The sequence below is a fragment of the Neolamprologus multifasciatus genome, chromosome 4 (genome assembly GCF_963576455.1).
Source record: "Neolamprologus multifasciatus chromosome 4, fNeoMul1.2, whole genome shotgun sequence".
Lineage (NCBI taxonomy): Eukaryota > Metazoa > Chordata > Actinopteri > Cichliformes > Cichlidae > Neolamprologus > Neolamprologus multifasciatus.
In genome coordinates, this window is record NC_140442.1 from 27,758,926 (window position 1) to 27,786,529 (window position 27,604).

General features: G+C 38.9%; 2 protein-coding genes across 3 annotated transcripts; one reads left to right on the forward strand and one right to left on the reverse strand.

Moving 5' to 3' along the window:
- Positions 1–926: 926 nt before the first annotated feature.
- On the reverse strand, positions 927–13,075 carry LOC146520717 (cytosolic phospholipase A2 gamma-like). The gene is made up of 14 exons (XM_085158095.1): positions 11,761–13,075; positions 11,270–11,380; positions 10,785–10,927; positions 10,476–10,662; positions 9,326–9,428; positions 9,067–9,207; positions 8,321–8,386; positions 8,167–8,226; positions 6,876–7,022; positions 4,783–4,866; positions 4,511–4,665; positions 4,257–4,428; positions 3,983–4,167; positions 927–2,586 (listed from the first exon to the last, which is right to left on the reverse strand). The coding sequence occupies exons 1-14, from the start codon at positions 11,902–11,904 to the stop codon at positions 2,497–2,499; spliced, it is 1,788 nt and encodes a 595-aa protein (XP_085014221.1). The 5' UTR covers positions 11,905–13,075; the 3' UTR covers positions 927–2,496.
- An 804-nt stretch (positions 13,076–13,879) lies between these two features.
- Positions 13,880–26,982, forward strand: LOC146520718 (cytosolic phospholipase A2 gamma-like). Of its 2 annotated transcripts, XR_014873876.1 has the most exons (14): positions 13,880–14,115; positions 14,431–14,541; positions 17,198–17,340; positions 18,008–18,197; positions 18,312–18,417; positions 18,492–18,632; positions 20,281–20,346; positions 20,440–20,580; positions 21,027–21,173; positions 21,275–21,358; positions 22,540–22,694; positions 23,709–23,880; positions 26,425–26,662; positions 26,854–26,982. XR_014873876.1 is itself a non-coding variant. In XM_085158076.1 (13 exons), the coding sequence occupies exons 1-13, from the start codon at positions 14,002–14,004 to the stop codon at positions 26,610–26,612; spliced, it is 1,758 nt and encodes a 585-aa protein (XP_085014202.1). In that variant the 5' UTR covers positions 13,880–14,001; the 3' UTR covers positions 26,613–26,982. The 2 variants fall into 2 exon arrangements, 1 of the variants encoding a protein (XP_085014202.1); XM_085158076.1 differs by having other exon boundaries at positions 26,425–26,982.
- Positions 26,983–27,604: the final 622 nt, after the last annotated feature.

Here is a 27,604-nt window from a genome sequence, read left to right on the forward strand (position 1 = left end):
TCTCTTCAGGGACTCACTCTGCAGGAGGGGGAGATACAGGAGAGGTGGAGGAAGATCTCAGCCTGGGCGTCTATTGTCTTGTGTAGTCTGGAAGATGAGTGGATGACCCCAAGATGAGTGGATGACCCCAGTCCCATCCGGTCCGGATGGGACTGGGGTGGCCCACACTCTGCGGGTTGCCGAGTATGGGGGTGCCTACTGGGGTCAGCGGGGGAGCTGGCCCCAGGGAGGGGTCACTTGCCCCTCCCTTCCTTCCCTCCCCATCTCCATCTGACTCCCTCTTTCCGCTCCACCACAATCACCCACACATGCAGGGCCTTGGGGTAAAGGTGTGTCACCAGGGTGCAGGGGAGGCATCCCCCCCTCTGTCCCCTTCTGGCTGCCTGTGCCTCAATTTTATCCCACAACTTAGACATTCACATTACTCACATTCTCATAACACATACATATAGGACCTTGGGGGTGGGCACGCTACACGGAATACAAAAGACCATCAGGGTGTACAACCTAACCCCTGGCGTCGTTGCCCACCTCTCAATTTTAAATACACGTAGACATTGACGGCTATCAGCAGGGGCTATGCACTTATCTGCTGCTCTCTGGCAGGTTGCTCCATGCCCTCATGGGTTTTAAATGCACCTTAGAACACACATGCATCAACACTACATATGAGCGGGCGGAGGGAGGTTTGGAGTCTTCACACCCCCGTTCTCTGTTGGGGCCGGGGAGCTGGGAGGAGGAGTTGGCCGTCCGATTGGGGTCTGGAAAGTGGGGCCTCCCTGCTGCTGCCGAGTCGGGGCAGTCTGCTTGTCTCCGCCCCAGGGAAAAGGGTAACACTACCTGGGTCTGTGTGCAGTTTGCCCCTCCAAGGGTACTTAGACCTGGGGCTTAGAGTATGCTTGGGGAGTGTGATTGTGTGAGTGAGTGTTGAGTAATTGCATATGAGAGCATGAGGGTGGGAATGAATGTTTGTATCTGTGTGTGCCTGTTTGTCTGTGTCTATATGTCAGGTCGGGTATCAGACACCACCTCTCTGGGGACATCTCAGGCCCTCCAAGTTATGGAGGCCTATCTCCCCCCACCACTTCCCCTGCCAGTGGCAGACGCCCTCAGACATCGGTACGTGGGTGGTTCTTTGTGTCCGGGAGTGGGCGTCCAGGTACCCACCGGCTCACTCCTTGGTGACTGCTTGTCGGGGCTTGGAGCTTGGGGCTTGCTCGGGCCACTTCGGGGGTGGGGTGCCCTCGGCCTCTCGGCCTGGGGCTCGGTCACTCTGGCACAGCTGGCTGCCGGCGGAGCTCACAGGCACGTCACTGCAACCCCCCCTGGCTTCTGCTCTGCGGCTGCTGAGCGACCCCTCATCTGGGACTCTCCTCAGCTCTTTCTGGGTCTCTTGTGTTCTGAAGGCCTCTGGATGTCTGGAGTTTTGATCTCCTCCATACCTGCTTCATGCCCTGGTGGATGGGGCTGTGGCCCCCCACACCCTCTAGCAGATAGTTACATGAAAGAACCTTTTAAATACAAGCGCGTCCATGCTCACAGGTGTACACACGGGTGCTCACACACACAAACTACACCCTTTTTGGCTCCTACCTCAAAGCACACTGTGCGCTGTCGATCTTACGTGCTGCAGAATAATGTTTAATATTTAGTATTTACTTTTATATTCACATAGATCATCGTGATCTTGTTTATTATGTTGCTCTTTTCTTTTTTCTTCTGCTTGTTTTCTCTTTTTTCTTTCTCAACAGGTGATCCAGGTGATTGATATATGTATTTTCTGTCTGCTTATTTTGTTGGCTTTTGTTGTTTGCCCTTTATCACCTTTCCTCTTCCCTGCTGTTTTTCTTTCCCTCTTTCTTTCTCCCCTTTCTTTTCCCCAGTCAAGTCTGTCCTGTATTTAGCAAGTGAAAATAAAACAAAATAAAGAATAAAAGGTGAATCAAATAGACCATTACGGCAAGGCTGGGATGGTCCATTTGGCAAAGTAAATCCGTTGGGCATCTTTCTTTGTCTTTAGACAATAATTCTGATGGCAAAAGAGCCAAACGGGATAGGCAAAAAAAAAAAAAAGGGTTAACGAATGTACTAAAAAACACTACACACAAAAACGTTAGAGATTCATTTTACTTTTAGCATCAGTCAACTTTGTAAACATATTTTTTACAGATATCACAATAATAATTTTCTAAAACCACCATAACTGCAAAGTGAAAAACCTTGTTTCACAGAGAAAAACAAAAAATGTACAAGACATTACACAAAGTCATATAAGCACTGTCAGTATAACATAATAATGCAATAGTGTCATTGCATTTCATTCCTCTGTGGATATGTGAAGTTGCTACATCGAGCCACAAAACATTTACTGTTTAAACCCTGAATTGTTGGATTCTTGAACCCTTTCAATCCCCCTGCTTGGTGCCTCACGGTGGTTGTGATTGCTAAAATAAAAAGACACATACGAAGCACTTCAAAACCGTCGTAGGATCAGGTTTAGGCTCGAGCTGCTTCCTGTTTGTCACCTTTGTCCCTCCTTTTCAGAACTCTGGTAAAGTGTTGAACATCTGAAGCCAGTGACCATAGCTGGACAGAAAACAGACCTCAGAGGGTTAGAAGAGTGCTCTTTTTTTTCAACGTCATCACATGTTTACTCATCAGAGATTATTAGATTAATGGGATTTTCTCTCTAGGTTTGTGCTTAATGTGCTCAAAAAGAAGTCATGCCCCAAATCTGATTGCATCTTTTTTTTTTTTTAATAAAATATAAATTTCTTACAAAAACACAATATAAAAAGTTAAATCTAATGAAATCTGGTCAATTCAAATGTACTTGATTGTTATAGATTCAGTTTATATCAAACATATCAGTTGCATTTTACACAAAATTACTGCAAAAGAATCTTTCATGAGTTTACAATGTAAAACACATTTAGCTCACTGTTGTTGTGAAGCAGATCTTTATGAATAAAACTGAACTGAACTGGATGCTGCAGGTCAGGCCTGTTAGCTGTCAGAGGGCAGGTTTACACGTACTTCTGAGCTGAAGGTTCACAGGTTGACTTTTAACTCATACTGGACATTAAAAGGTTGTTTTCATGCAAGTGATGGGGCAGAATCCACTGTTTTTCGTGCAAGAACGTGTGTTACAAATCTGAACACAAAGCTGCACTAGTCTCACTAGTGTTAAGCTCCCCACAGAAAACAGCACTTTAGAGCAGTTGTTGGGATAAGTGAACACAGGGGGACCTCTAGTGTCTCCTCTACAATATTATATTTAAATAACAGCAACTTGTATGCCTCTCTTATCAGCAAGGTAACGCAAAAACTACAATTTAATGAACTGTTCAATTTGGTGTGTATCTGGAGTCTCCTCTCAAAGAATAAATTGGGTACCGGCCTTAAGATTTGTGTATGCACTCTCACAGTGTCCTGAGGTAATTCAGTAATCGAGAAATAAAATAAAGCTGGTGTGATGCATGACGTGTGAATTTTAACGGATAACGCATAATACTGGAAACAATGAGGACAGAAAGTCTATATAGGGAGAAAAGAGGGAGAAGGAAGAATTGACAAGGGAAAAGAAGGAAAAAAGACAAAGAGGATGACAGGAAAAGAAAGAAAATGAAGGAACAAGAAGAACAAACATGATGAAAAGAGAATGAGAAGAAGGAGAGAAAGAAAGAAAATAAAAAAAATATCATAATAATCTAATACAGGAAAATTAACTACAAGGAAACAGAGAAAAGGAAGGGAAGGAAAGGTTGAGAGAAAAATGAAGAATAGTCTCAGAAGGACAGAAAGAAGATAAAAAGAAAGAGAATAAGAGGATGGTGGATGGAAGAAAGAAGACAAAACAGTAGATGAAGACGATGAATGGATAGATTGGGGTGGGATGATGAGAAATTAAAAGAGGACAAACATTGTTTATGTACTTTTTCTCATGCATTGGGGAAGATGTGTCCACCATCTAAATGCTCACCGGGACGCCATCTGAAGCCTTGATGTGTCGGCGGATGACAGCCTTGGCTATTTCCCTGAGGAGAGTGTCCTTGCTGTACTTCATGTTCGCTTTCGCCGTCTCCAACAAAAACTCGATTTTCTGCTGGCTGAATGGAAGCTGGAAGGTGGAGAACTCCTTCATCTTTGCTTTGAACTCGTTCTCATCTGGACCAGAAGAGAAGTGCTGATGATCATGGCTGACATTATGTGAGGTTTTTTTCCTTTTCTCTATGTGTGGTGTGTGTTTGTTGAACCTTTGCAGTTCTGCCTGTTGAAGAGTGGCATGTAAAGGATGGTGGGCGCCTTCTTTTTCCCCTTGAAAACATAGCAGGGCCTTGGCCAGTCTTTCTCCTTCAGGAATTTCTCCTCTAACTTTGGGAAAGGTTTCTTCAGTTTGGCTGCATAGTCTCTGGCGAGAATCAGAGTCTGTGTGGAGAATTTCACATTAGTTTTTCCTGAAGCTGTGTGGATACATTTACGTGACATATCACATATGCTCGCACCTTACCCTGAAGGTTTCGTCAGCTCCGTATTCCAGAGCAATAAGGAGGTCAGTGTCTCTCTTTTCTCCCAGGAAGGGGGGGTAGGGCATGTTTATCATCACACCAGCATCTATGAGCTGCAGAAACTCTTTAACTCTAATGCATGATGGCACTCTGGCATCTTCCAAAAAACATAAATAACAATATATCATTCAGTTGCCAGTTTTTATCATCTATCAAGCAAAACATAGTACTCTAAAAAATAAATGTATGGTAAAGTTTAAGAACATCAGTCTACCTGGGTATTGGTAGAGGAAGTTTTCAGTTTTGCCCCATTCCAGTTTTTTAATCTGTGTGATGAGTGTTTGTATAAACCAAGAAACTGGGGAAACAAACCAAGCAACATAATGAAGAACTGAAAGCTGCAACTTGTTATCTGCATTTAATACATGCACCACATATGTGACAATCGTGGTCATTTGGAGTCATTTTCTGTTCGTCAGATGGTCATGATCATATCGTAACATCACTCCTGCTTTTGAGCTGCACCGTGGACAACAACAGAGATCAGGGTATCAACCACACTGCGTATCTCACACCATCTTCTTGAACTAGCCTACCAGAAAGCCAACACAGATTTGTCCTTGGAAAAGTGGGATAAAACAAACTGCAATGTGACCATGGAACAAAAGACACAAACCCATTAACCACAGGTCCTCACAGACCGACTGGATGGTTTCACCATACCAAACAAACACACTCATTTGCAGAATTCCTCATTCAAAAACCTGCAGACCAGTTTCTATTTATCACACGTGTATTATGATATAAGTACATATATCTGTGAAGGTTTTTGGTCATCCGGGTCATAAGTCTAAGGAGCTTGGAAAGCAAAGCGTCTGGACTTCTTTAAGTTTCCTTAAAGATGTTTCACCTCTCATCTGAGAAGTGAAGCACACATAGAAGAGCCTCTTTGATGGGACAAGACTCGGCTGTCCATCTGCATCTAAAGGTCAAAGGTTTGAGGATGCCAATGTTCACTTTTTGAACAGAGAAGACAGATGGTTTGAAAGAGGGCTGAAAGAGGCAATCTATGTCCAGTGTGAACGACCATCTTTGAACAGAGGCGGTGGTTTATGACACCAACTGTCTGCCATCGATAATCCAGTTTTGAGATCCTTCCCAGACGCCTTACCACCCACTTACATCCTGGGCCTTCTGCCCTCAGGAAATCACATGATAGGGTTGGTCAAGGTTTCACAATGGGCCCACCTGAAACCTTGGCTGATTGTGACCTACACCCGTTTTCACACTTTGGCTCGTGTGATTAGGTAGCGGATCAATAGGGGGTCCATGACCCTCTTGGGGACACTCCCACAGGGTTTAAATCTGGGACTCTTCACCAGTTGCTCTTAGAACTGAAGAAGTTCTCGGATGAGAGGTGAAATGTCTTCAAGAAAACTTAAAGAAGTCCAGACGCTTCTTTCAAAGCTCCTTAGAATATAATACATAGTTTCATAGTGGTGACAGTGTTTGAATCTTTTACCAAAACACAAACTACTCACTCATCAGCACTCCATCTTTTGAGTCTCGTACTCTTCTCTTTTTTTTGCTTTGCCATCCTAAACATAATTTATAATTCTGCTGCTACATATGCTGAAAAATAAATAGTTACATTTTGTGACAGGCAGTGAGGTCAGGAAATACCCAGCATGCCCCTCTGCCATCACACATTTTAAAGATATTTGAGACACACATGATAGAAAATGAATATTACAGTAAATATGTCAATTTACAACACAACAACAGCATACAAACCATTGTAATATCAATGCCTGGTGAAAATCAGTGTGAATTTGATAGCAGTGAGACTGATTCAGGACATGCAATGTCCCACTGGTATTGATTACATCATATACCTAAAATGCTGACCATTTATAGACCATATCACACTTTCTGACCATTACAGGCAGACAATGTACTGCCAAGACGCTTCCAGTGAACTGCATGAAGCTGTCAGAGTCAATGCATGTCATATCAGGGGCTCAGTTTTGTATTGGATTTTGACTCTTTTTGGATATGTGACTCATAAATGTTCTGTTTTAGTTCCCCCCATAAGCTCTCATTCATTTTTTGTTGCACAGGCACATTTTACAATCATTTATGTGCCAACTTCTAACTGTTTTTTAAAGAAAGTAAGAAGTATATTGTATCTTTAAGTCTGGATTTGGTAAAGACCAAAAACAGATGGAAATGCTATATACATAAAACCGAATAGAATTGAATTAAAGTAATAGTCACAGCAGACATTGTGCCCATACCGTCTCACTCTCAGCTTTCTTTCTGCTAAAACTGTGTTGATCAACAAGTAACAAACTTTATATTACTGACCGTAATATTTGGCTGGTCCTTCATCCATATTCTGACTCCACGACTGTAAGGAGGCCAAAGTTTTCCTACACCAGTCCTTAAAGATCACATTATGCAGTTCTAAGAGCTTCATCTCAGATGATGCAGTGTAGTTTAGTTTGATGCCCTCTAAAAAAAACAAGATGATATGTCCACTTTTAGATGAATCATTTTCACATTGTCAGTATTAACTGAAGCAAACAGTAAAGTGTTTTCTGGACGTCTGTAGATCAGGAGTCTGTTGTTATCACTTGTAACGAGTCCAAAAACGGCAATGGTGGTACTGGTACAATAAAACAGCTTTCAGGTGTTTATCCATTTCTTTTTGTCATAGCTGAATTTTTCTTGTGGCACATATTATTTGGGCAAACACCAGCAATATAGATGTTTTGGGTTTGTTGTTGAATCTTTAAATTTAATTAATTTGATTTAAATTTAATTTGATCTGGACTGATTTTATGGCACCGGCCAAACTTAATATACTTGTGATAAAACACTGTTTACAGGTTGCTCATGATATTCATATGAAGTGCACACTCAGGATATAACCTCTAAAACATAAACAAACTGCTATAAACAAAGCAGTTTTTTTATCATTTTTTTTTACATAGTTTGTCTCATAGTTTTTTCTCAGATTAAAATAATTTTGAATTTGAATTTATTTATTTAAAAGGGACAGTGCAGTTAAACATAGTTCAAGTGCAAGACATGAGACTGATGTACCGCACATAGGTTTATAGCTACTGCTAATTTTCAACAATTGTCCCTTGTTGGGCTTACAATCTAAATAAATACATATTTCAATAAAACATACATTTTCATAAAACCAAATTACATCATAAATACAATTACAATTGATAGACAATAATTTAAAATAAAATTAAAATCATCAGATAAAATGACTACAACTTTGGTTTCCATTTAACCACACTTTAACCTTCAATGTAAAGGATCTAATGTCTGTAATCAGTTTGATATCATATTATATATATTTCAAATGGAATAAAAAAGCTAGGGTGACCAGAAGATCCTGGGTTTGAATCCACACTTTCTATGGTCTTACTATGTCTGTGTGGACACTCTCTGGGTACGACGGCTTCCTCCTACAGTCCAAAGACACGCATGGGGTGAACTGGCGATTCTAAAGAAACTCGAGGTGTGAATGTGAACGTGAATAGTTGTCTGTCTCCGTGACCTGCCACACAACTCTGAATTGGATAAAGGGAAGAAAATGGATGGATGATCCAGCCATAGTAACATGTAATGACTGTACCTTTAGTCCAGAGAAATTCCAACGGGTTGTTTTCATCAGTAGCTTCCTTCCCCACTAGAACTGAGCACACACAAACAGTTGTTTAGTTCTACTGTTGCATATTAAATACATTTATCAAATGCTTTCTCATAACAAGACACATTCAGATTTCTACCTTTTAACCAGTCAAGAATATAGGTCACCACACTCTCATCGTCTGCTAAAGCACTCCCCACTAAGCCTGCAGAACAGACCAGACACACAAAGGAGACACACTGTGAAAACATTAATTTTAATAATAAAAATAGAACAATATACCTATGAGGAAAACTGTAAATAAAAAGAATATTAGGGCAAGGGGATAGTGGAAGACATGTGGGAGCTTCTTGGCACTGTACAGTAGTCTGAGGACAGGATTTTGCACGATCCAGTATCATCACATGAGCAGCGCAGTTGTATACAGGTACAGATATTCCTGAGGCTCCACAGGGAGCCACACGCAGGTACCTGCATCACACTGACAAGCATCTACTTGTCAGTGTGATGCAGTTGTGTGACATATTTGAGTTACCTCAGTTAAAGAATGACAAGAATAATATGATTTACTAATAAAGCAATGATGATTAAATTATTTAGTAGAAACATTGAAAATGTCATGCAATGCAAAAAGCATCTTGCATGACCTCTTAACAGCAATAACAAATGTTCATTTAATTATTATTTGATCTCTATTTGAACTGTAAATAAACAAAATACATGAATTTAGTGTTTGTTGGCCAAGTATATTTTGTCTGAGGTTTAAAATGACAGCTGGTGACCTTTGCAACAATGCTCATGACACAAGATAAAAGTTATTATTATTATTACATTCCTTTGTTTGGTGTGAGTTGGTGTTTCTAGCAGACAAAGAGATGGATGCACCTTGCAGCGTGACCATGTCTAGTTCTGGCCCTTTAACGTCAGAGCCAGCTCCATGGATTCTGCTGCCCAGGTTTGGAGTGTTAATGAAGAGACCCAGATCTATGAAGCCAGCCTGATGAGGAGTCATCTCAAACCATTTGCCTGAGACAAACACAGAAAAACAGAAGCAAAAAGACTGAGGCAGTGACTCAAAGAAGAGCAATATACACATGAATAACATTTGGAGACGTATGTTTGTGTAATTGTTTGTTTTTAGTACCTTTTTCAGAATCATGATGCAAGCAGTTTTTGTTCACTGTGCTATAAATGGGATAAGGATTGGTGATGCTTGTGCCATCCTCAGAAAGACTTCGGACATCCAACTGACAAAAACAACGAACCAGATAAATAAATAAATAAATAAATAAATAAATCGTCAACACTAAACGGAGATAAATGAAATAAATATAAAATTAAGACCGGGATGGATCATGTTGCTTTAGGAACATAAATTATGAAAACTAACAAGACCTCTCTTATTTGCAGTCTGATAAAACCTTATTGAATTCTTACGTGATATTGCATTTTTCTTGCTGTAACTGCCTAATAACCTAACAATGACCTGAGAGCAATCCACACCAGCTGCATTGCAGAGCATTGCGTCACTTCATACGCATCAGTGGTTGCTCCCAGAATGCATTGAACAGACAGCAGAATCAGGAATGACACAGTGGAAAGGATGCAGTAGTATGTATGTCACATAGAGCATGTGATAACAGTTTTAGCTGGAAAATCACCCTGGACCAGTAGAGGAACAACCCGCTGAACTGGATTCCATCTCACCTGTCACTCCTACTCGTTCTTTTTTCCCATAATGATTTTTTTAATGTTAGAAAAGGTTGATTCTGGTTTAGGCTCATACTGAAGTTTTGCTCTTCATCTGTTCATCTGTAGAATTTAATTATGGTAATCAAATTATACCAGAGAGGATTTCAGAAGGAAGTCGGTGCATTTTAGGTCATCAGGTGTGTCTTCTGGAATTCTGCTGTAATCTTACTTCCCTGATTTGCATTTGTGTAGCTCACAGCATTACCCTATACACCGTAAAGTCTCTGCTTCTCCTGAAGCTTAATTTAGACTTCTGTGTTAAATCTATGATGTAACCTAAGGGCAAGTTATAACAATATTCATGTCTTTTTTAAAGCATCACAATACAGTGTATTCTTATCATGTTGTGATAAAGCGAGTACACTGACACCTGGTGGTTTAGCGCAGACTTTTAGTATGCTGTATGGAGACACAAGCCTTTCTGTCATTATTAGCATAATGTTTGCATTCATTCATTTATTCAGTTCACAGGCATCCTGCAGTGTGAAGCCACATTACCGTGTTTCTGGATTTCCAGTCCAGTTGAGTTCTTTTGGCCTTACCTGTTTCATGATTAAACCAGAGGTTAAGACCCCCCAGATGTCAGTGAGAGAGAAGTGACCATCTTTTGCCCTCTTGGCCAAAAAGATCAGAACATCCGTAAGCCCAATCCCAGGCTTCGACAGCCCGGACACAGCATTGTCCATGTTGGTGCTCCACTGGTGATCACTGTATAATGTGGCCATGGACCTGAGGGAAACAGACCACAAAACACTCAGCCCACGCACATTATAATGAACTATTCAGCCTTCTAGCTAGTAAAGTCTAGCTAACCAGTTATGTATGGCGTGACTCTGTCTGTACTTGTTTACCAGGCAGACCCAGAAACTCCTCCCAGGTAGAGCACAGTGTCCAGCAAACCATCTTTTTCCATCTGAAAGAGCGAACCCATCAGACCCACAGCTGCTCTCTGACCTCCGCCCGACCCCAACAGTGCAATGTGAGGAACCATATCCTGGTGAAAAGAGAGAGAAAAATAGGTGGGTGATGGAAAAATGAAGCTACCCAGTGGACAGATGGGACAGTCCAATGAGAATGAAGTGCTCTGTTTGGTCCAGATTTCTCTGATTTCTAATGCGCATGTTATCCTATTTAATAATTCCTAGAAATGGCCAAGCAGACAAGTCAAGAGATCTTAAAGTGATCGGAAATTTATGTCATTTTACTGTAGTTTATATATATGCTGTATATATAAAAAAGCTGAAAAGCTGGCTGGCACTGAAAAATAAGGTACTGACAAAGAAAAAGGGAAGGAAGAAAAAAGACTTATGACTTATGTATTTGAGAGCTTTCTCACCAGCGTACATGTGAGTCCCAGTTTATTGAGTGATTTCTGAACTACTTGTTTCCTCCTCAGGACAAACTCCTGCTCTCCAGCAGATAAGGACTGTGACTGATGTACATACTTCTGCAACACACAAGGAAGTATTACAGGACGCACATAAGAAAACTTTAAGGTTGGGATCTACAACATAAATATATGTAAAGTGTCATTTTAAATATACACTTTAAAAGGTTTGCCATTTAAAAAAATGACAAAAACTAGATAAACTTGTGTAAAAACATTGAATTTCTCTTTAATGTTTGACTGTTTCATAACGAACATCATGAGTTACACATCCATTAAAAGCCAAACATCATATCTTTCTATCTCATTCTTGGATTCATAATGCAAACACAACAAGAGCACTCAAACCACTCTGTACATGATTAAATATGAAACATCAGGACTCATAAGACCTGCTTCAGAAGACATTTAGCTTCTGTGGACTGAATGATTTTCTTCACCTTGAACTCTGAAAGAGCTGGATTCTTCTGCTGAGGGACTGTCCACAGGTTCCTCCTGTTGTCCACAGGTAGTCCCATAGATCCCATCATCACAATACAAACACAGAGCAGACCAGTCGCCCGGCTGGTATATCCACACAACATGGCTGGACGTGGACGGAGCAGACTAAAGATTCTCGTCTAGCTCAGAAGTCCCTTTTATGTCCTGCTATCAGGCAACTTCATGGTAAATTAGAACAATGCTGACGTCAAACAGACATATCAGAAAATGATATGGAGGCAGAACAAGTTCTGTATGTTCACATCTAAATGTCCTTCATATCACTCTAACAGTGCGTTTATCTGCAAAGCAAAACTTTTTTTTTCTTGTGTTGTAATTTAAATAAAGCCTTTGTTTTGTTGGGTAAAGTTTTTGGAGAAAAAAGTTCTTGAACTATTTTACATTTGAATTTATTCAGTCATTTATAGACCGGGTTCTGCCTCAAGTTGTTATTCAAAGATTTGTATAACACAAAGGTTCACTGCTTCAAACTGAGAAAGAAAATATATATAGAAACTGTAATTCAAGCTAAATAAAATATAAAAGAAAGTATATAAGAGTATCTAAAAGCCTGGGTAAAAAATAACATCTTTATGTTTTATGATCTAAACATGACATAGCAGAGTGAATAGTTAAAAGGACAGCATTATACAGAGTAGGTGCTACGGCCTGGAAATCATGGTCTCCATGAGTCTTTAGGTGAGTATGAAGCACGACCTACAGGAATATGTCTGTATACGGTCTGCAATATATGTTAGTGCAAGGCTCTGAAAGTGAAGATGCAAATTTTAAAATGTATTCTAAACTTAACTGAGAGCAAATAAAATGGGAGTAATGTGTGATCTCCTATTAGTCCTGGTTAAAACTGTTGCAGCAGCATTTTGAACAATTTGAAGGAGACTTTAAGATGTTTTCCTAATACAGAAAAAAGAGAATTACAATGACACAATAATGTAAATGAGAGAAAATTAAATCATGAATAACCATTTCCTTTACAGCTTAGGACACAACATCTCTCAGTTGAGCAACATTGTTCAGATGGAGAAAAGGAGAGAATGAGTCAACTGCTTACTGAACGCATCCAGAGAGACAGAACCATCCAGCACAACACAAAGCTTACTAACAGAAAAAAGACAAAAGAACCGAAGGATCCAACACATGCTTTAATCTTCAAACCGTCAGGAGCAATAAGCAGAATCTCAGGTTTTCTTCATTTAACTGCAAAGAATTTACAGCAGGGTAATCTTTAGTACCTCCAAACACGGTAATACGGTAGAAAGGACGTGCTTTAAAACAGCAACACAGCTGAATATCATCAACATAAAAAATTTAGGAAATCTTATGAAAACTTGGCAAATATATAGCAAGCAAAGCAGAGGCCCCTAAGGAGCCCCACAGGGGCCGTTTAGAAGTTTGCAGGTAGTGTGTAGATGAGACTTTTAAAACAATGGTTCAACAGAGACATTCTTGAAAAATGTATCAAAGTTATTAGATACAATCGAACAGAATTAAAACTTTTTCGAAACAATGATTTGGGTAAAATATCTATAGGACATGATAAAGGTTATCGTTGGTTATCTGCTATGTTCTCCAAAAGATGCAGAAAAAAATAAAGCTTTCCACTATGTTTCAAGCCATTAAAAAGAAGGCTAGATGTTGGTGAACATTTTTATTTTCCCTACAAAAATACTGGTATATATGGAGATGTGGGAGTTCAGTTCAATTTATTTACATAGCACCAAAACACAACAATCAAACAACTGCTTTTGACCAAGCACAGCGGGAAGGAAAAACTCCATTTTAACAGGCAGAAACCTCTAGGAGGCGCAGGCATAGCCATTTGCTGAGGCTGGTGATGGGAGGAAGACAGGATAGCAGACACACTGTGGAAGAGAGACTGAGTTTAATAATAAATAATGATTGATTTCAGGGTGGTGTATAAACACATAGTGAGTGAAAAATGTGAGAAAAAGTTGACATTTGATTTCACCATAGTATTTTCATATTAGGCAATACTTGTGTAAATGTCCCACACATGGTAGGAATTAACATTCCTCTGCGTGTTTGGGCCCATTTGACTTCTTCTTCTGCACAGACACATTTAGCTAGAGGGAAGCTGACAGAAACAAGAAGTTTCTTGTTTCTGTCAGCTGCGGGGTGAATTTAACTTTTTAATTTGAAAAGAAAGTTGGCTTCGCAATATGCAAACAGGATTAACAGGTTTCATGAGTGCAGTGGTTTGTCTTTGCTTTGTGAATTCTGTCATTCTTTCACAGGCAGCGGACAACATGGAGGGCAATGTAGCTCTGTCTGAGGTGAGGCATCAATGAGAATAGATTTGAATTGACTATATGTTGCATGGTCTATGTAGTTATGTAGTTAAAGTGCCATTTAGATCTATTTTGTATTTTTTAAAATAAAATTCATAACTGTAGTTACTTTACAGACATACAAACATATTCCCTGGGAAATGTGAGGAAAAAGTGAATATGCCTTCTTTATAAGGTTTCATATGATATTACTCTGCTGCAGCATATGAATGTACAATATACAATATGTGTAACACATTTCAGTGTCTGAGTCAGCTTACCTTGAAGTCAGTGCTTCTCTGTCCTTAATTGTTTTTGCAGAGACCTAGCCGTCAGTCCCACTCTCTGTGTGCTGGTGAAAAGGAGTATGTTCACAAGAGGAAACAAATAGTTCTGCATTCACTCAACACTCTGGAAATCAACTGTACAGCTGTAAGATATAAACTTTCTCCTCATCCTTCTGTTTCCCCCCTCCTCTTTCTTTTTTCCCTTTGACTTTAATCTCCAGCTCGACTTACCTCATACATTTTTTTTTCACCAAATGTGTGTAGTACTTAAAGTATATGATAAAGGAAAATACAGTGGGTGATACTGTTGTACTTAAAAGCATGTGATGTCTTTTATAGTAAGGAAAGCAGAGATGATGAGGGGAAATGAAGGTGGCTTATTAACAAAACAGCAATATAAATATTAGGTCAACCAGGTGATTTATCATAAATTCTAATTTGAAAGCATTGGAGCAGCAATGAGAAACCAATTCAATTCAATTCAATTCAATTTTATTCAATTTTATTTATATAGCACCAAATCAAAACAAAAGTCGCCTCAAGGCGCTTCATAGATACAGAGAAAAACCCAACAATCATATGACCCCCTATGAGCAAGCACTTTGGCGACAGTGGGAAGGAAAAACTCCCTTTTAACAGGAAGAAACCTCTGGCAGAACCAGGCTCAGGGAGGGGCGGGGCCATCTGCTGCGACCGGTTGGGGTGAGAGAAGGAAGACAGGATAAAAGACATGCTGTGGAAGAGAGACAGAGGTTAATAACAGATATGATTCAATGCAGAGAGGTCTATTAACACATAGTGAGTGAGAAAGGTGACTGGAAAGGAAAAACTCAATGCATCATGGGAATCCCCCGGCAGCCTACGTCTATTGCAGCATAACTAAGGGAAGATTCAGGGTCACCTGGTCCAGCCCTAACTATATGCTTTAGCAAAAAGGAAAGTTTGAAGCCTAATCTTAAAAGTAGAGATAGTGTCTGTCTCCCGAATCCAAACTGGAAGCTGGTTCCACAGAAGAGGGGCCTGAAAACTGAAGGCTCTCCCTCCCATTCTACTTTTAAATACTCTAGGAACAACAAGTAGGCCTGCAGAGCGAGAGCGAAGTGCTCTAATAGGGTGATATGGTACTACAAGGTCATTAAGATAAGATGGGGCCTGATTATTTAAAACCATATGCCAGGCTAGCCAACAAAGCTGCCGACCTCTCAGCTGCACAGCTAAAACCATTAATGGGACCCAGATATGCCCATGAAATTAAGAGATGCTACAGATTCTGAGGGAATTGGAGACAGGAAGATTCAAGCCTGCCTTACAGTCAAGCTAACGTAACTTGGACGTAAGTGAAAAGTTAACACGAGCCAACGATGAGAGAAGGCTTCTGGACAGAACACTTTTTGCAAAGTGATACAAAGAGAGAAACTAATTTATTTTGGTTTTAACTGTTATACATTTTTAGATTTCATTGAGCAAGTACTGCTTGCTTTGCTTTCTCTGACAGGACATCGCTGGTTAATAGCCTCTTGTTTTCATTGCAAAGTATAGAAACTGTTATGGGTTTTGATGCGGAGCTTTGGATCCAATTTGTTTTGGTTTTCTAACCTTGTGTTTTTGTTCATGTGTTGATGAATTATTATAAGCAGTAGCAGTAATAGTTTGAGCTCCCTTAGTGTCACCCTGTCTGTTTGTCAGGCACTATTATCATGTTTAGGCCTAGTTGTGTCCTCCTGTTTCTGTTCTCAGCTGTTTTTTGATATCTGGTTTTCTATCATGTCTTTTTGTGGTGTTTACTTCCTTTTTGTGTAATTATCTTCATCTGTGTTAATAGTCGTCAGTATATTTATAGTTCTGTCATTCACTTTTATAGGATGGTGTTTTTTAGCTATTTTCTCAGCATGCATTTGTTTTTCAATTTGTTTATTTGCATTTATGTTAGTTTCCATCTCTGTTGGATTTGTGGACTTCTCCTGGCAGTCTTGTACAGTACCTTTTGTTGTATTTTATAAATGGGCTTCAAAGGGAGAACAACAACAGAGAAAAGAGATTTTTTTAGGGCGTAGTTTATATATGGGCTTTAAAAAAAAACAATTTATGTTTTGGTAAATATGACCAATCAGTTCTCTGTTCAAGCTAATCAAGCTATAACAGAGAACTGAAAAAACCCAACAAAACCAAACAAACAAAAACATAAAGGAAAAACTAAATTTCTTGGAAGCTTTTCTAGCAGGCACCCCTGAAGCCTTGATCTTTTATCTCAATGCACAATGAGTCAGGAATATAATTTACATGCCACATTGCAGTAGTCCATAAAGTGGGCCCAAATGCAGACAAAATACTGAGGCAGAGTGACAGCTAGATAAATGGAAAGCTAAAAAAAGAAATCAGCAGGAAAAAACACCATAAGGCACAGTAATTCAAGGGTGAAAAGACAACAACACTATATACACACCAGGGAGATAATAGGACACAAACAAACTCAATCAAGGCAAAAATGTATGTAAAGAGAGAAAGTCAGAGGAGTAAAACACAGAGAGAAACACAAGAAACAGTATACAGGAAGAAAACAGGATTCAGTTCCCCACATCGTTTTGTTGGCATTAATTAGAGATGCTATTACGAGATTTTTTGGCTTTAAGCAGAGAACCGCTAGCTGTTTTCCTGTTTGGACATTTTATGACAAACTGAGTTACAGACAGATGGCTGTAGCTTCAGATTTACTATAAAGACGTGAAAGGGTTATTAATTGTTGCATCCAAAAACTGCAGTGCAGCTATCAAATAATATCTCTCCTTCATATTTTCATCCAGGACTCAGTTCCCCACATTGCTCTGTTGGCATCAGGTGGGGGTCAGCGAGCAGCTGTGGGTCTGGTGGGTTCCCTCCATCAAATGGAAAAGGAAGGTCTGCTGGACACGCTGCTCTACCTAGGAGGAGTTTCAGGGTCTACATGGTATAAACAATGACACAAACATTAAATAGAATTCTTTCTTTACCAGAATATATTATAAAATAGTCATTACAGTAGCCAAGTAGAAACAATATATACAGTATATATATATATATATACACACAGTGCATATACATGCATGTTAATTGATATATGGGATGTTTTTCTGTTTATGTTAATAAGCTTTTGGCTTGACGTAATAATATTTATATTTCTTTTAGATTATTTTGTGATTACCACCTCCATGCACCCCTTTTTGTACCAGTTAGGGATTAGTTTTAGTATGATTAGTTTTATTGGTTCATTTCTTTGGCTCAGAATGAGCAAAGAGATCCTCAGTTCATTTCAGAATCATTTATTTACTGTCAAATCACAAGCATGTGCTTGTGAAACAGGCTGCAAATGCAACAGAAACCAGCTAAAGAAGTCGTGAAAATATAAAAAGTGAACGAATAATAGTGTTTTATTCTGGTAAAATCACTGATTACAGCAAGACACTAAATTATGGACAGCCTTTTACAAATTTACAGGTTTACAGGTAGACACATCATTATCAAGTCTAACATAAAAAGAAGACAAGAAGAAAAAAAATTAAGAAAGGGATCACTACAAGGTGCAATCACCTTATCTGTCTGTCTTATACTCCTGCCTGACTTGCTTTATCTGTTAGGTCCATGGCCTCCTTGTACAATGACCCACAATTTAGCACCAACATGGATGCGGCAGTGTCCAGGCTGTTAGATTCCCCGAGTGTTAAACTTGAGCAAGCTGTGGATTGGTTGGGTGATAGAGCAAAAGAAGAGGACTTCTCTCTTTCTGATATCTGGGGGGTCTTAACTTCAGCTGGAATTATGAAACAGGTACCAGTGCAAGCACAAAGACAAACTATAGTTCATATAATTCTCATTTGAAATTCAGTTCTCTCTCTGCTATACAGACTAAGGCTTTCAGTGAAATCTCTTGTGTTCCATCAGATGGACCTACGGTGTCTTTCAGATGAGGCCAACAGGAATGCCACAAACCCTTATCCCATCTACTGTGCTATTGAAAAGCACTGCTTTACTCAAGGACCAATAGAAGGTACATACATACATAAAGACATGTTAGATTAGCCCCTTATTAAGTGGTTTATAATGCACTCTCGCATCTTTTAGGAAAATGGTTTGAGATAAGCCCACACGAGGCTGGATTCACAGAGTTGGGTCTCTTTATCGAAACATCTCTCCTGGGCAGCAAATTCCAAAATGGATCGCTGCTGGAGAAAAAGAAAGAGATGGACATGGTCAAGTTACAGGGTGAGTGTTTACAGGCTGAACAGGGAATATGAGATTGGTTTGATGATGCCTAGAATATGTAGCTGATTTTACTTTCAAGTACGGATCCGATGAAGCTTTTCCACTTTAAATCACCAAAAGAACCACCAGAACTGTCAGTATCAAAAGGGCAACATGGTGGCTCAGTGCTTTCTATTGTTGCCACGTCAGTACAGTGTAATTTTGTGCAGTCTATATATTCTTCTTATGCTTGCAAATGTTTCATCATAGTTTCAACTGTTATAGCAATGTGCCCCTTCTGTAGAGGCCTAATTTCCTACACTGATGCATGATGGAAATATCAGTGGAGGCTAAAATGAATGTGCATACCTACACCTGGGCTGCAGGTTATATAAAAACAGGAAGGTACAAGGCCACATGACTTTTAGTGAAAATGTAAGTTGTTTTAATTCATCATCTTTGCTGTTATTTGTTAGAGTTTATACAGAAAAACTAAACTGTAGTTTCAGAATAGTGGGGTGTGGTTTCATTTAGTGGCCCATTAACCAACCAACAAAGAGAAGACATCTTTCTGATGCTATTTACCCATGCACTTAGAGTAGGAAGAGCCCAGAAAATGATTTAGGAACTGAGAACAAGAGCTGCTGTATATTTGTCTGATCTTATGGCTGCAGAAGATCAGAAAAATATACAGGCGCCAGACCATTTAAAGATTTAAAACCAGTAAAAGGATTTAAAAAGATCCTAAATTCAATTGGAAGCCAGTGCATGGAGCCAGGATATGGACAGCCAGGAGTGACAAAATGAATTAAATAAATATATCATTACATAATTAATTAAATGCTGATTCATTTCATTTAAAAAATGTAATAAATAAATTATTTATTTGCAATTTTATTTAAAAATGGCACATAATTACAAATTTAGAGCCATCCATGACTAATGGTAAGACAAATAAGCAGGAGTCCAACTGAAGAGCTATCAGAGTGATTCAAAGCTAGATAGAGCTGACAAATCGTCAGAAATTAAAGTGTTTTCGGAAAAAATTGTTCCCTATGGCAGGAGATACGATGAAAACAGTAGCGGCCCAAGAATAGATCCCTGAGGCACGAAAGTGCCAAGCCAGAAATGACCAAACAAGGCTTTAGTTGAGAGATCAGCAGATCGTGATCCACTGTGTCAAATGCAGCAGTCAGAGCCAACAAAACAAACAAGACATGTTTACAACAGTCCGCTGCTAACAAAATATCGTTCAAATTTCAGTGCAACCACAATGACCCAGACTAGTTTTCTCACTACTCTGATAACTTAAGATCCTTCTGAAAATTATTGCATGAAAACTCAACAGCACTTTCCAGTTAATCAGTCTGGAGACAAATACTAGTAAAATATTGTGAGAGTGACTGTCATTCTTTTATACATCTAAAAACACAGCCAAAGAAGAACTATGAAACCAACTAATTGGAAAGTATGATTCCATAGAGGCAGCCTGCACTGAACAATGGTGTACGCGACTTCCACTGCCAGGAATATAATGTAAAGCACGAGTCAATGTAGATGTTTCCTCATCTGTAGGAAGAAATAGGTTTCATTCCTAAATATTAATACAGAAGATTTTCAGTGTCTGGTGTAAAATACAAACATCTAAAATCATTTTCTCATTGTACAGGTATTTTAGGCAGTGCGATAGCTAATGAGGAGACTCTCAGAGACTTTGTCCCTCAATGGCTGAATGGTAATCACAGTTTGAAAAGCATACCTGCTACATGTATGTTGACTGTGTCATGTTAACCTGCTCAGCTTGTGTGTGTGTGTGCGTGTGTTTTAGTGCCTTGGCATTTGGACAGTGCTGCTAAGGAGTACCTGCGTGTATGGATCATCCTTGATAAAGTGATAGCTCTGACCAGAAGAACTGTTAAGGACACTACTGCTCTGATGTACCTGGATAAGCTGCAGAAAATCCTAGAAGGTAAATGTTTCCAAGAATGTCTTAAAGAATATTACTTGGGTAGATGTGAGCAGAACCCCAACCAGTCACAGCAGATGGCTGCCCCTCCCTGAGCCTGGTTCTGCCGGAAATTTCTTCCTGATAAATGGGAGTTTTTCCTTCCCACTGTCACCAAGTGCTTGTTCATTGGGGGCCAGCTGATTGTTGGGCTTTCTCTTTAATATTGTAGGGTCTTTACCTTACAATATAAAGTGACTTAAGGTGACTGTTGTTGTGATTTAGCACGATAGAAAAAATTTGAATTGAACTGGATTAATAGAGTGTAGCTACTGATATTTACAGGCCAAAAAAAGTTGGAAAATAGAACTGAACGTGAAACATTTGACATTTCTTTTTAATGGCGTAATCATGCAGCAAATGTCTATCTGAAAATGCCGCAGTACCAATTAGACTCTTATCTTTCCCAGGCAAGGTAAATCATAGCAAGACTGAGTCTGTGGAGGCAGCGAGTATGGAGGAAAGAAAAACTTTTTTTAACCAGTGGAGTCAGGAGCTGCTGGCAGCAGTTGAGACGTGGAGCCAAAGTTTGGATGATGGAGCTTTCAAAACACATGGTCAGTGTACAGTATAGCTGATAAGCACACAGTCTTGTCAGTGTTGGAGAGGAAAAGACAGTTTTTATTGTACTTTATTCATGTCAATGTATTTCTCCCAGTTTCTTTCCTAATAAACCATGTAATTCCCCTGATTGCTGAATGGAAGTGGGGAACAACTGGAAACTTCCTTTACCAATACCAAGGTGAGTCAGACAATTTAAGCAACAATTATGACCCATTCCCACTGAATGAGTCATTTCTCACACAAAATCATAGCAAAGTGAAAAAGGACTACTAGTGATACTATTCCTATTGGACATACGTGACACTTAAGATTAGAAATTCAAACATTAGGATTCATCTACTCTGGGAGTAGATAAATCTGGGACTTGTCCACTTTTGTAAACCTGCATCTATCTACATCTACAAAGCTCAAGAGGCTACCAAGACCAACCTATTACCCTGAATTCCCATCAAGCCCTCCAACCTTAAAAAACGGTACTCACTTTGGGGTTTTATTTATTTATTTATTTGTAATTAGTTTGATGGGTTGTCTTGGTCCAGAAGCTACTGCACTTTCCACTTTGCAATTTTTCCAGTGACATGCATGTCAGGTGAGTAGGTGGTCCTTTAATGTGACCAAGGATATGCTGGAATACATACTAATAAATGAATGAGGCTGTATGCAGCCCAGACCACCTCTGAATGTGCATCCTCACTGAATCTGAGGATGCACTCACAAAAGTAGTTAGAGCTGCACACTGGAGCTTGGATAACTCAAATGCCTGTTTGGACAAGCCAAATTCAGTTAAACACATCTAAAGCTCAGTCAATGATTACAGGTAGTGAAATAAATACCTGGGGTCAGCCATGAGAATCAATCGACAAAACAACAAAGGAAAAGCTGAAAAAGAATGTGCTAGCAGAGTGGAGTGGGAGGAGACGAGTGTCAGTGGTGATTTGTGACACAGAGATAGAAACAAGAATGAAAAGGAAGGTCTACAAGGTGGTGAGAGCTGCAGTGATGTATGGGTTGGAGACAGTGGCACTAACAAAAAGACAGGAGGTGGGGGTGACAGCTGAAGGTGTCCAGGGACTCTGAATTGGATAAGCAGAAGAAAATGGATCGCTAGCACTGTCGCATCACAGGAAGAAACCCCTGGGTTTGAATTCACTGAGAATTCAGTTTAAATGTTTTTTTTTTTTCAGTTCAAATACATGCATGAAGTTGGGTTAACTGGTCATTTTAAATTGATTGTAGCCCTCGGCTTTGTGTTAGCTCGTAGTGTTAATGGTCACAGTGACATCCATAATGGTTGCAAGTGCAATGAAGAAAACTAGTGAAAGAAAAGCTGATTCTCTCTCTGTCTCTGGTTCTGGGCAGAGTCCTCTGTTCCAGCTTGCCTCTACTCTAACGAAAGACTCCAGCTCATAGATGCTGGACTGCTGATCAACGTACCGTACCCTTCATTTCTAGGAGACAAGAGAGACATTGACCTCATCATAGCCCCGGAGTATAGTGCTGGAAATATGTTTCAGGTACTGTGAGATGTGTGTGTGTAACTAATCTATCATTTTTATAGTTTAATACAAATATTTATAATCTCCTGAAACTGTGCCGTGCTGCATATACTGCAACCAGCCCTTTACTGAACAGCCATAACTGTGCACAGCCATGCGGAACGAGGCCATGTGGGAAAATATTTGCCCCCTTTCCTGATTTCTTAATAAATATTTCAAATGATGACATAAATGTCAATATCAGGCAAAGATAACCTGAGTAAATACAAATGCAGGTTATATATGATGCTTTCATTTATTACGGGAAAACAGTTTATTTATTTATTTATTTATTTATCTCTATTTAATTTTTAACCGTTTAAACACCATTTATCAACCGCAAAGCATCCAAACCAAAACCTGGACATAAATTTCCTAAATTATCCTCTTTTAATAAATGCATTGTTAATTGATAAGTTTACTGTGAAGAAACAACTGCCAATGATTTAGTTCCCAAATGTTTCATCTTCAAAGTGTATCAGCCTTAAACTAAGGCTGGGCCATACTTTCATGTAAGACCAATTTGCACCACAGTGTGGCCTGAATGGAAAGGCAGAGGAAGCAGTGATGAAAGAAGCTATGCTCAAATGCAAAAGAGATGCAAAATATTTTTCAAAAATCACCAAAGAGTTAGACAACTAATTACAGCTAACTGATTAATTAAGAATCACCAATTAATCTGATGTGCATGTCTATAGACTGTGGGGTAATGGGAATACCTGAGGGAGACCTTGTAGACAATTAGAATTCTTGATGAGTCCCAATGAACTGTTTTCGTTCTGAGAAATAGCTTATTGACAATCTTTAAAGAATTTGTTAACCATTAAGGCGCTAATTAAAACTTCAAAATTCTGTTTCAAGTGTGCCTTATTAGAAAGTTTCAAGGTGAGGGATAAAAAATTAAGCAGCCACATCCCCTCGGGTGTTATTTGCTGCCCACATAGTACTTAGTGCTGCATCTGAAACTGTGTTCAACTGCTGCTTTGTGATCAGACTCTGACTCTTGCCCGAGACTATGCGGCCGAGATGGAAAAGCCATTCCCCGAGATAAATGACACGATCCTGGAGGACAGAGACTGGCCGAAGGACTGCTATGTGCTGGAGGGGAAAGAGAAGGAGCCCACAATCATCTACATGCCGCTCTTCAACAGACGGAACTGCAAAGGTCTGTTTCCAAATGTGCAGCTGTGTTTTCATTGTAACTGAGCTACAGACAAAAAATAAAAGGTGTCAGGGTGTATCCAAAGGTATTAAGCATGAACAAAGGAATTACTGAAATGGCAGCTTGTCAACAAAGAGACACAAAAACACTGAACTGACTAAACAATTTTAGATATAATTTTATTTCGAACATGCAAATATAATTGAAATAACAACAGAAAAAACCAAAAAAAACCAAAACTAAAACTTAAAAATCATCAAGTTTTCATGTATATATCTGTCTACAGAATGCGTGTGCTCGAAAAGGAGTAGGATGAAGCTTACACTTTTCTTGTTCCTACCCCCTTATTTCAACATTATTTGATCATATATGGTTAACTATGTACAAGTCTAACACATTGAACATTCACAAATAAAACCATTTTCAGCACGTTTACTCAGCTCAAACATCTTTTAAACATATATAAAAAATATCAAACTGGTTTCATGAAAGGTAGGCACTCATCAACAAATACACGTAGATTACTTAATTTGATAGAGTACTCAAATTAATATTGTAGTTTCAAGGTAAAAACCTTGAAACTACAATATTTTCTTTAGATGCAGAAAAAGCGTTTGACAGAGTTAACTGGAAATTTCTGTTTGCAACTTTGTAACAAATTTGGTTTTGGAACCTCTTTCATTAACTGGTTAAAAATATTCCCATATGGAAAAGATATATATAAATCTTATAAAGTTTGTATCTGTCTTGTGTGAAACTTGTATGAAAAGCATACAAGAGTGAAAACAGATATAAGATTCCTTGAAAAATTATATAATGAGACTTGTATGTTTTGGATACTTACTAAAACAATATATGAAAGTAATGAGAAAGTGGCCACTTTCATGAATAAATCATGTAAGCCTTATAAGATTTACTCATGAAAGTAAATGAGTAAATCATATAAGTTTTTACTATTTCTTTTCCATATGGGTTATATAATTCCCCAACAGCTTGTGTCAGAACAAATGACCAAACATCCTCCAGCTTCTGTCTCCTGAGGGGCACCAGGCAGGGATGCCCACTCTCCCCTTCACAGTTTGCAATTTTTATTGAACCACTAGCAGCAGCAATTAGACAGAATTCAGTAATTAAGGGCATAAAATGCAAGAACGTGGAACATAAAATCAGCCTTTATGCGGATGATGTGTTACTTTTTCTCCAAACCTCACAAACCAATCTCTCTGGGGTGATTGAATTGATAAACTCTTTTGCAAGAATATCAGATTACTCAATTAACTGGTCAAAATCTACAGTCCTTCCGATTAATTGCTCCTTCCATAATTCTTCTTCTACACCACTGCAATCGGGAAAAATAAAATATTTATATTATATTGCCGCTATAAAAATGATCGTCTTACCAAAAATAAATTATTTATTCTCAATGATCCCAACTAAACTGCCACAAGATTGGTTCAGATCTCTAGATTCATACATGTCCAAATTCCTTTGTAAAAATAAGTCCCCACGTATAAGCTTAAAAACACTACAAAAGACCAAGGATAAAGGAGGATTAGAACTACCTAACTTTCAGCACTACTTCTTAGCCAACAGGCTTCAGTTTATCTCAGGGCGGCTAAAACATACCCTCTTAGATGAACCTTGGCTAGATGTAGAACAAGCACTTTGCAATAATCTAGAGATTTCAGACCTACCATTTATCAGCTCAAACGTCCAACAACATGAATGCTTCAAAAGCGTCAACATCAGCTCTTCTCTGACAGCATGGTGGGAGTTTCTAAAATTGACGGAGTCTTCATTAATCCCATGCAAATGTACACCTATCTGGAACAACCTGACATATTACAAAACAATAATATGATAAACTTTTCAGATTGGAGTGGTAAAGGAATCACATACTTAGAACATATATTAGAAAGAACAGAATTTATTTCATTTGACAGACTAGTTGCACAATATGGGATCAACAAGAAAAGATTTTAGAATATCAACAAATTAAATCCATAGTAAAAAAGAAATTTAAACCGGGTCAAGTTGAACTACAAACACCACCAAGTATGGTTCAATTTCTTACTCTTAAAACCCCAAAATTACTTTCCAAAATATACAGAATGCTTTCTAAAACAGATGAATCAATATCACTTGATGGGCTTTATGTCTACCAACAACTGCTCACACTGTCAAACCAACTCACCGGACAATTATATCCACACTCTTTGGTGAAAATAAAATAAATGAAAATAAAATAAATTAAAGAATAAAAGGTGAATCAAATAGACCATTACGGCAAGGTTGGGATGGTCTATTTGGCAAAGTAAATCCGTTGGGCATCTTTCTTTGTCTTTAGACAATAATTCTGATGGCAAAAGAGCCAAACGGGACAGGCAATAAAAAAAATAAAAAAATATTTAGCTTTATTTGCTATTTGTTGTTGCCAAAGAGGTCCAAAAGGTGTAACAGGATGAGGAACCTACACAGTGCTGCAAACTGAAGCTTATTGTGATAAACAGAATAGGTGATTGAGGCACTTTACTGCTTTTTTAATAGATGCAGAGGAGTTCAAAGCAAAGATGGATGAGTTCTCCACCTTCCAGCGTCCCTTCAGCCAGGAGAAAATCAAGTTTGTGTTGGAGACGGCGAAAGAAAATGTGAAGAACAACAAGGAAACTCTGCTGAAGGAGATAAACAAAGCTGCTCTCCGCCGACATAATAAGTGTAGGGATAGCTTCGAGTGAGACGGAGTGAGACGTAAAAGAAATAGGCATAATCTTGCATTGCTGTCAATGTAGGTCACTATTCTCACATATCTTTCAGCACGTCATCTATGAGGTCACTGTATGTCTCTGTAGAGAAGGCTGATTCGTAACAGAAGTTTAAAAAGTCATATCTGTGTATTACAGAAAGATGTGGATGGAAAATGGATAAATGTGTGACTTACAGAAAAGCTAACACACCCTCCTTTTTCCTCCTTTATAGGAAGGCTGGCGAACAATAGCTCGGTTTCTTGTTCGGGCAGCGTAAATCTTTAGTTCATGATGATACTACCGATGATAATACTGAAGCTACATGAAAACAGAACCCATATATAAATCATCATTTAAAGTACTGGCAGTGTGTTATGTGTCTTATTTTTTGACCAATGTGCAATGTGTATGCTACAGCAGCAACAGCCCTTTTCTTCAACTCCAACTATTCACCATTATCTGGAGCGGCTCTTATTCATATCAGTATTTGGATGGAAGAATTCAGTCTGATCCTTGTGTTCATCTTAAAATGCATTAAAGTATGCACGTGACCACCCCACACACACACACACAAAAACAAATAAACCCCACAGTGTGACTTCAAAAGAGCTGGGCTGTGCTATCACTGAGTTTAACATACATAATTAAAATGCCCATCAGTTTGTGCTACACAAGTAACTATATGCATCACATCCACAACTACAACCTGTGAAATGAACAGTCCTAATAAAAGATGCATGTATTTAAGTCAGCCCAGTGATAACTAGCTGACTAGTTTAACATAATTTATCATGAGAGAAACAAAGTTCACATTCGTGTAAAAATGTTATAAATAAAAAACCAACAAACCAAAAAACGTGGCTATTTTTTAACAGAAGTTTTAAATAATAATGTGAACATCTTTCTGACCTTGGTGTGTTTCCCCCCTGGCTTGTAGCTGGTAATTGAATTTAGCAATCCAGACTGTCCTGCTAAATAAACAA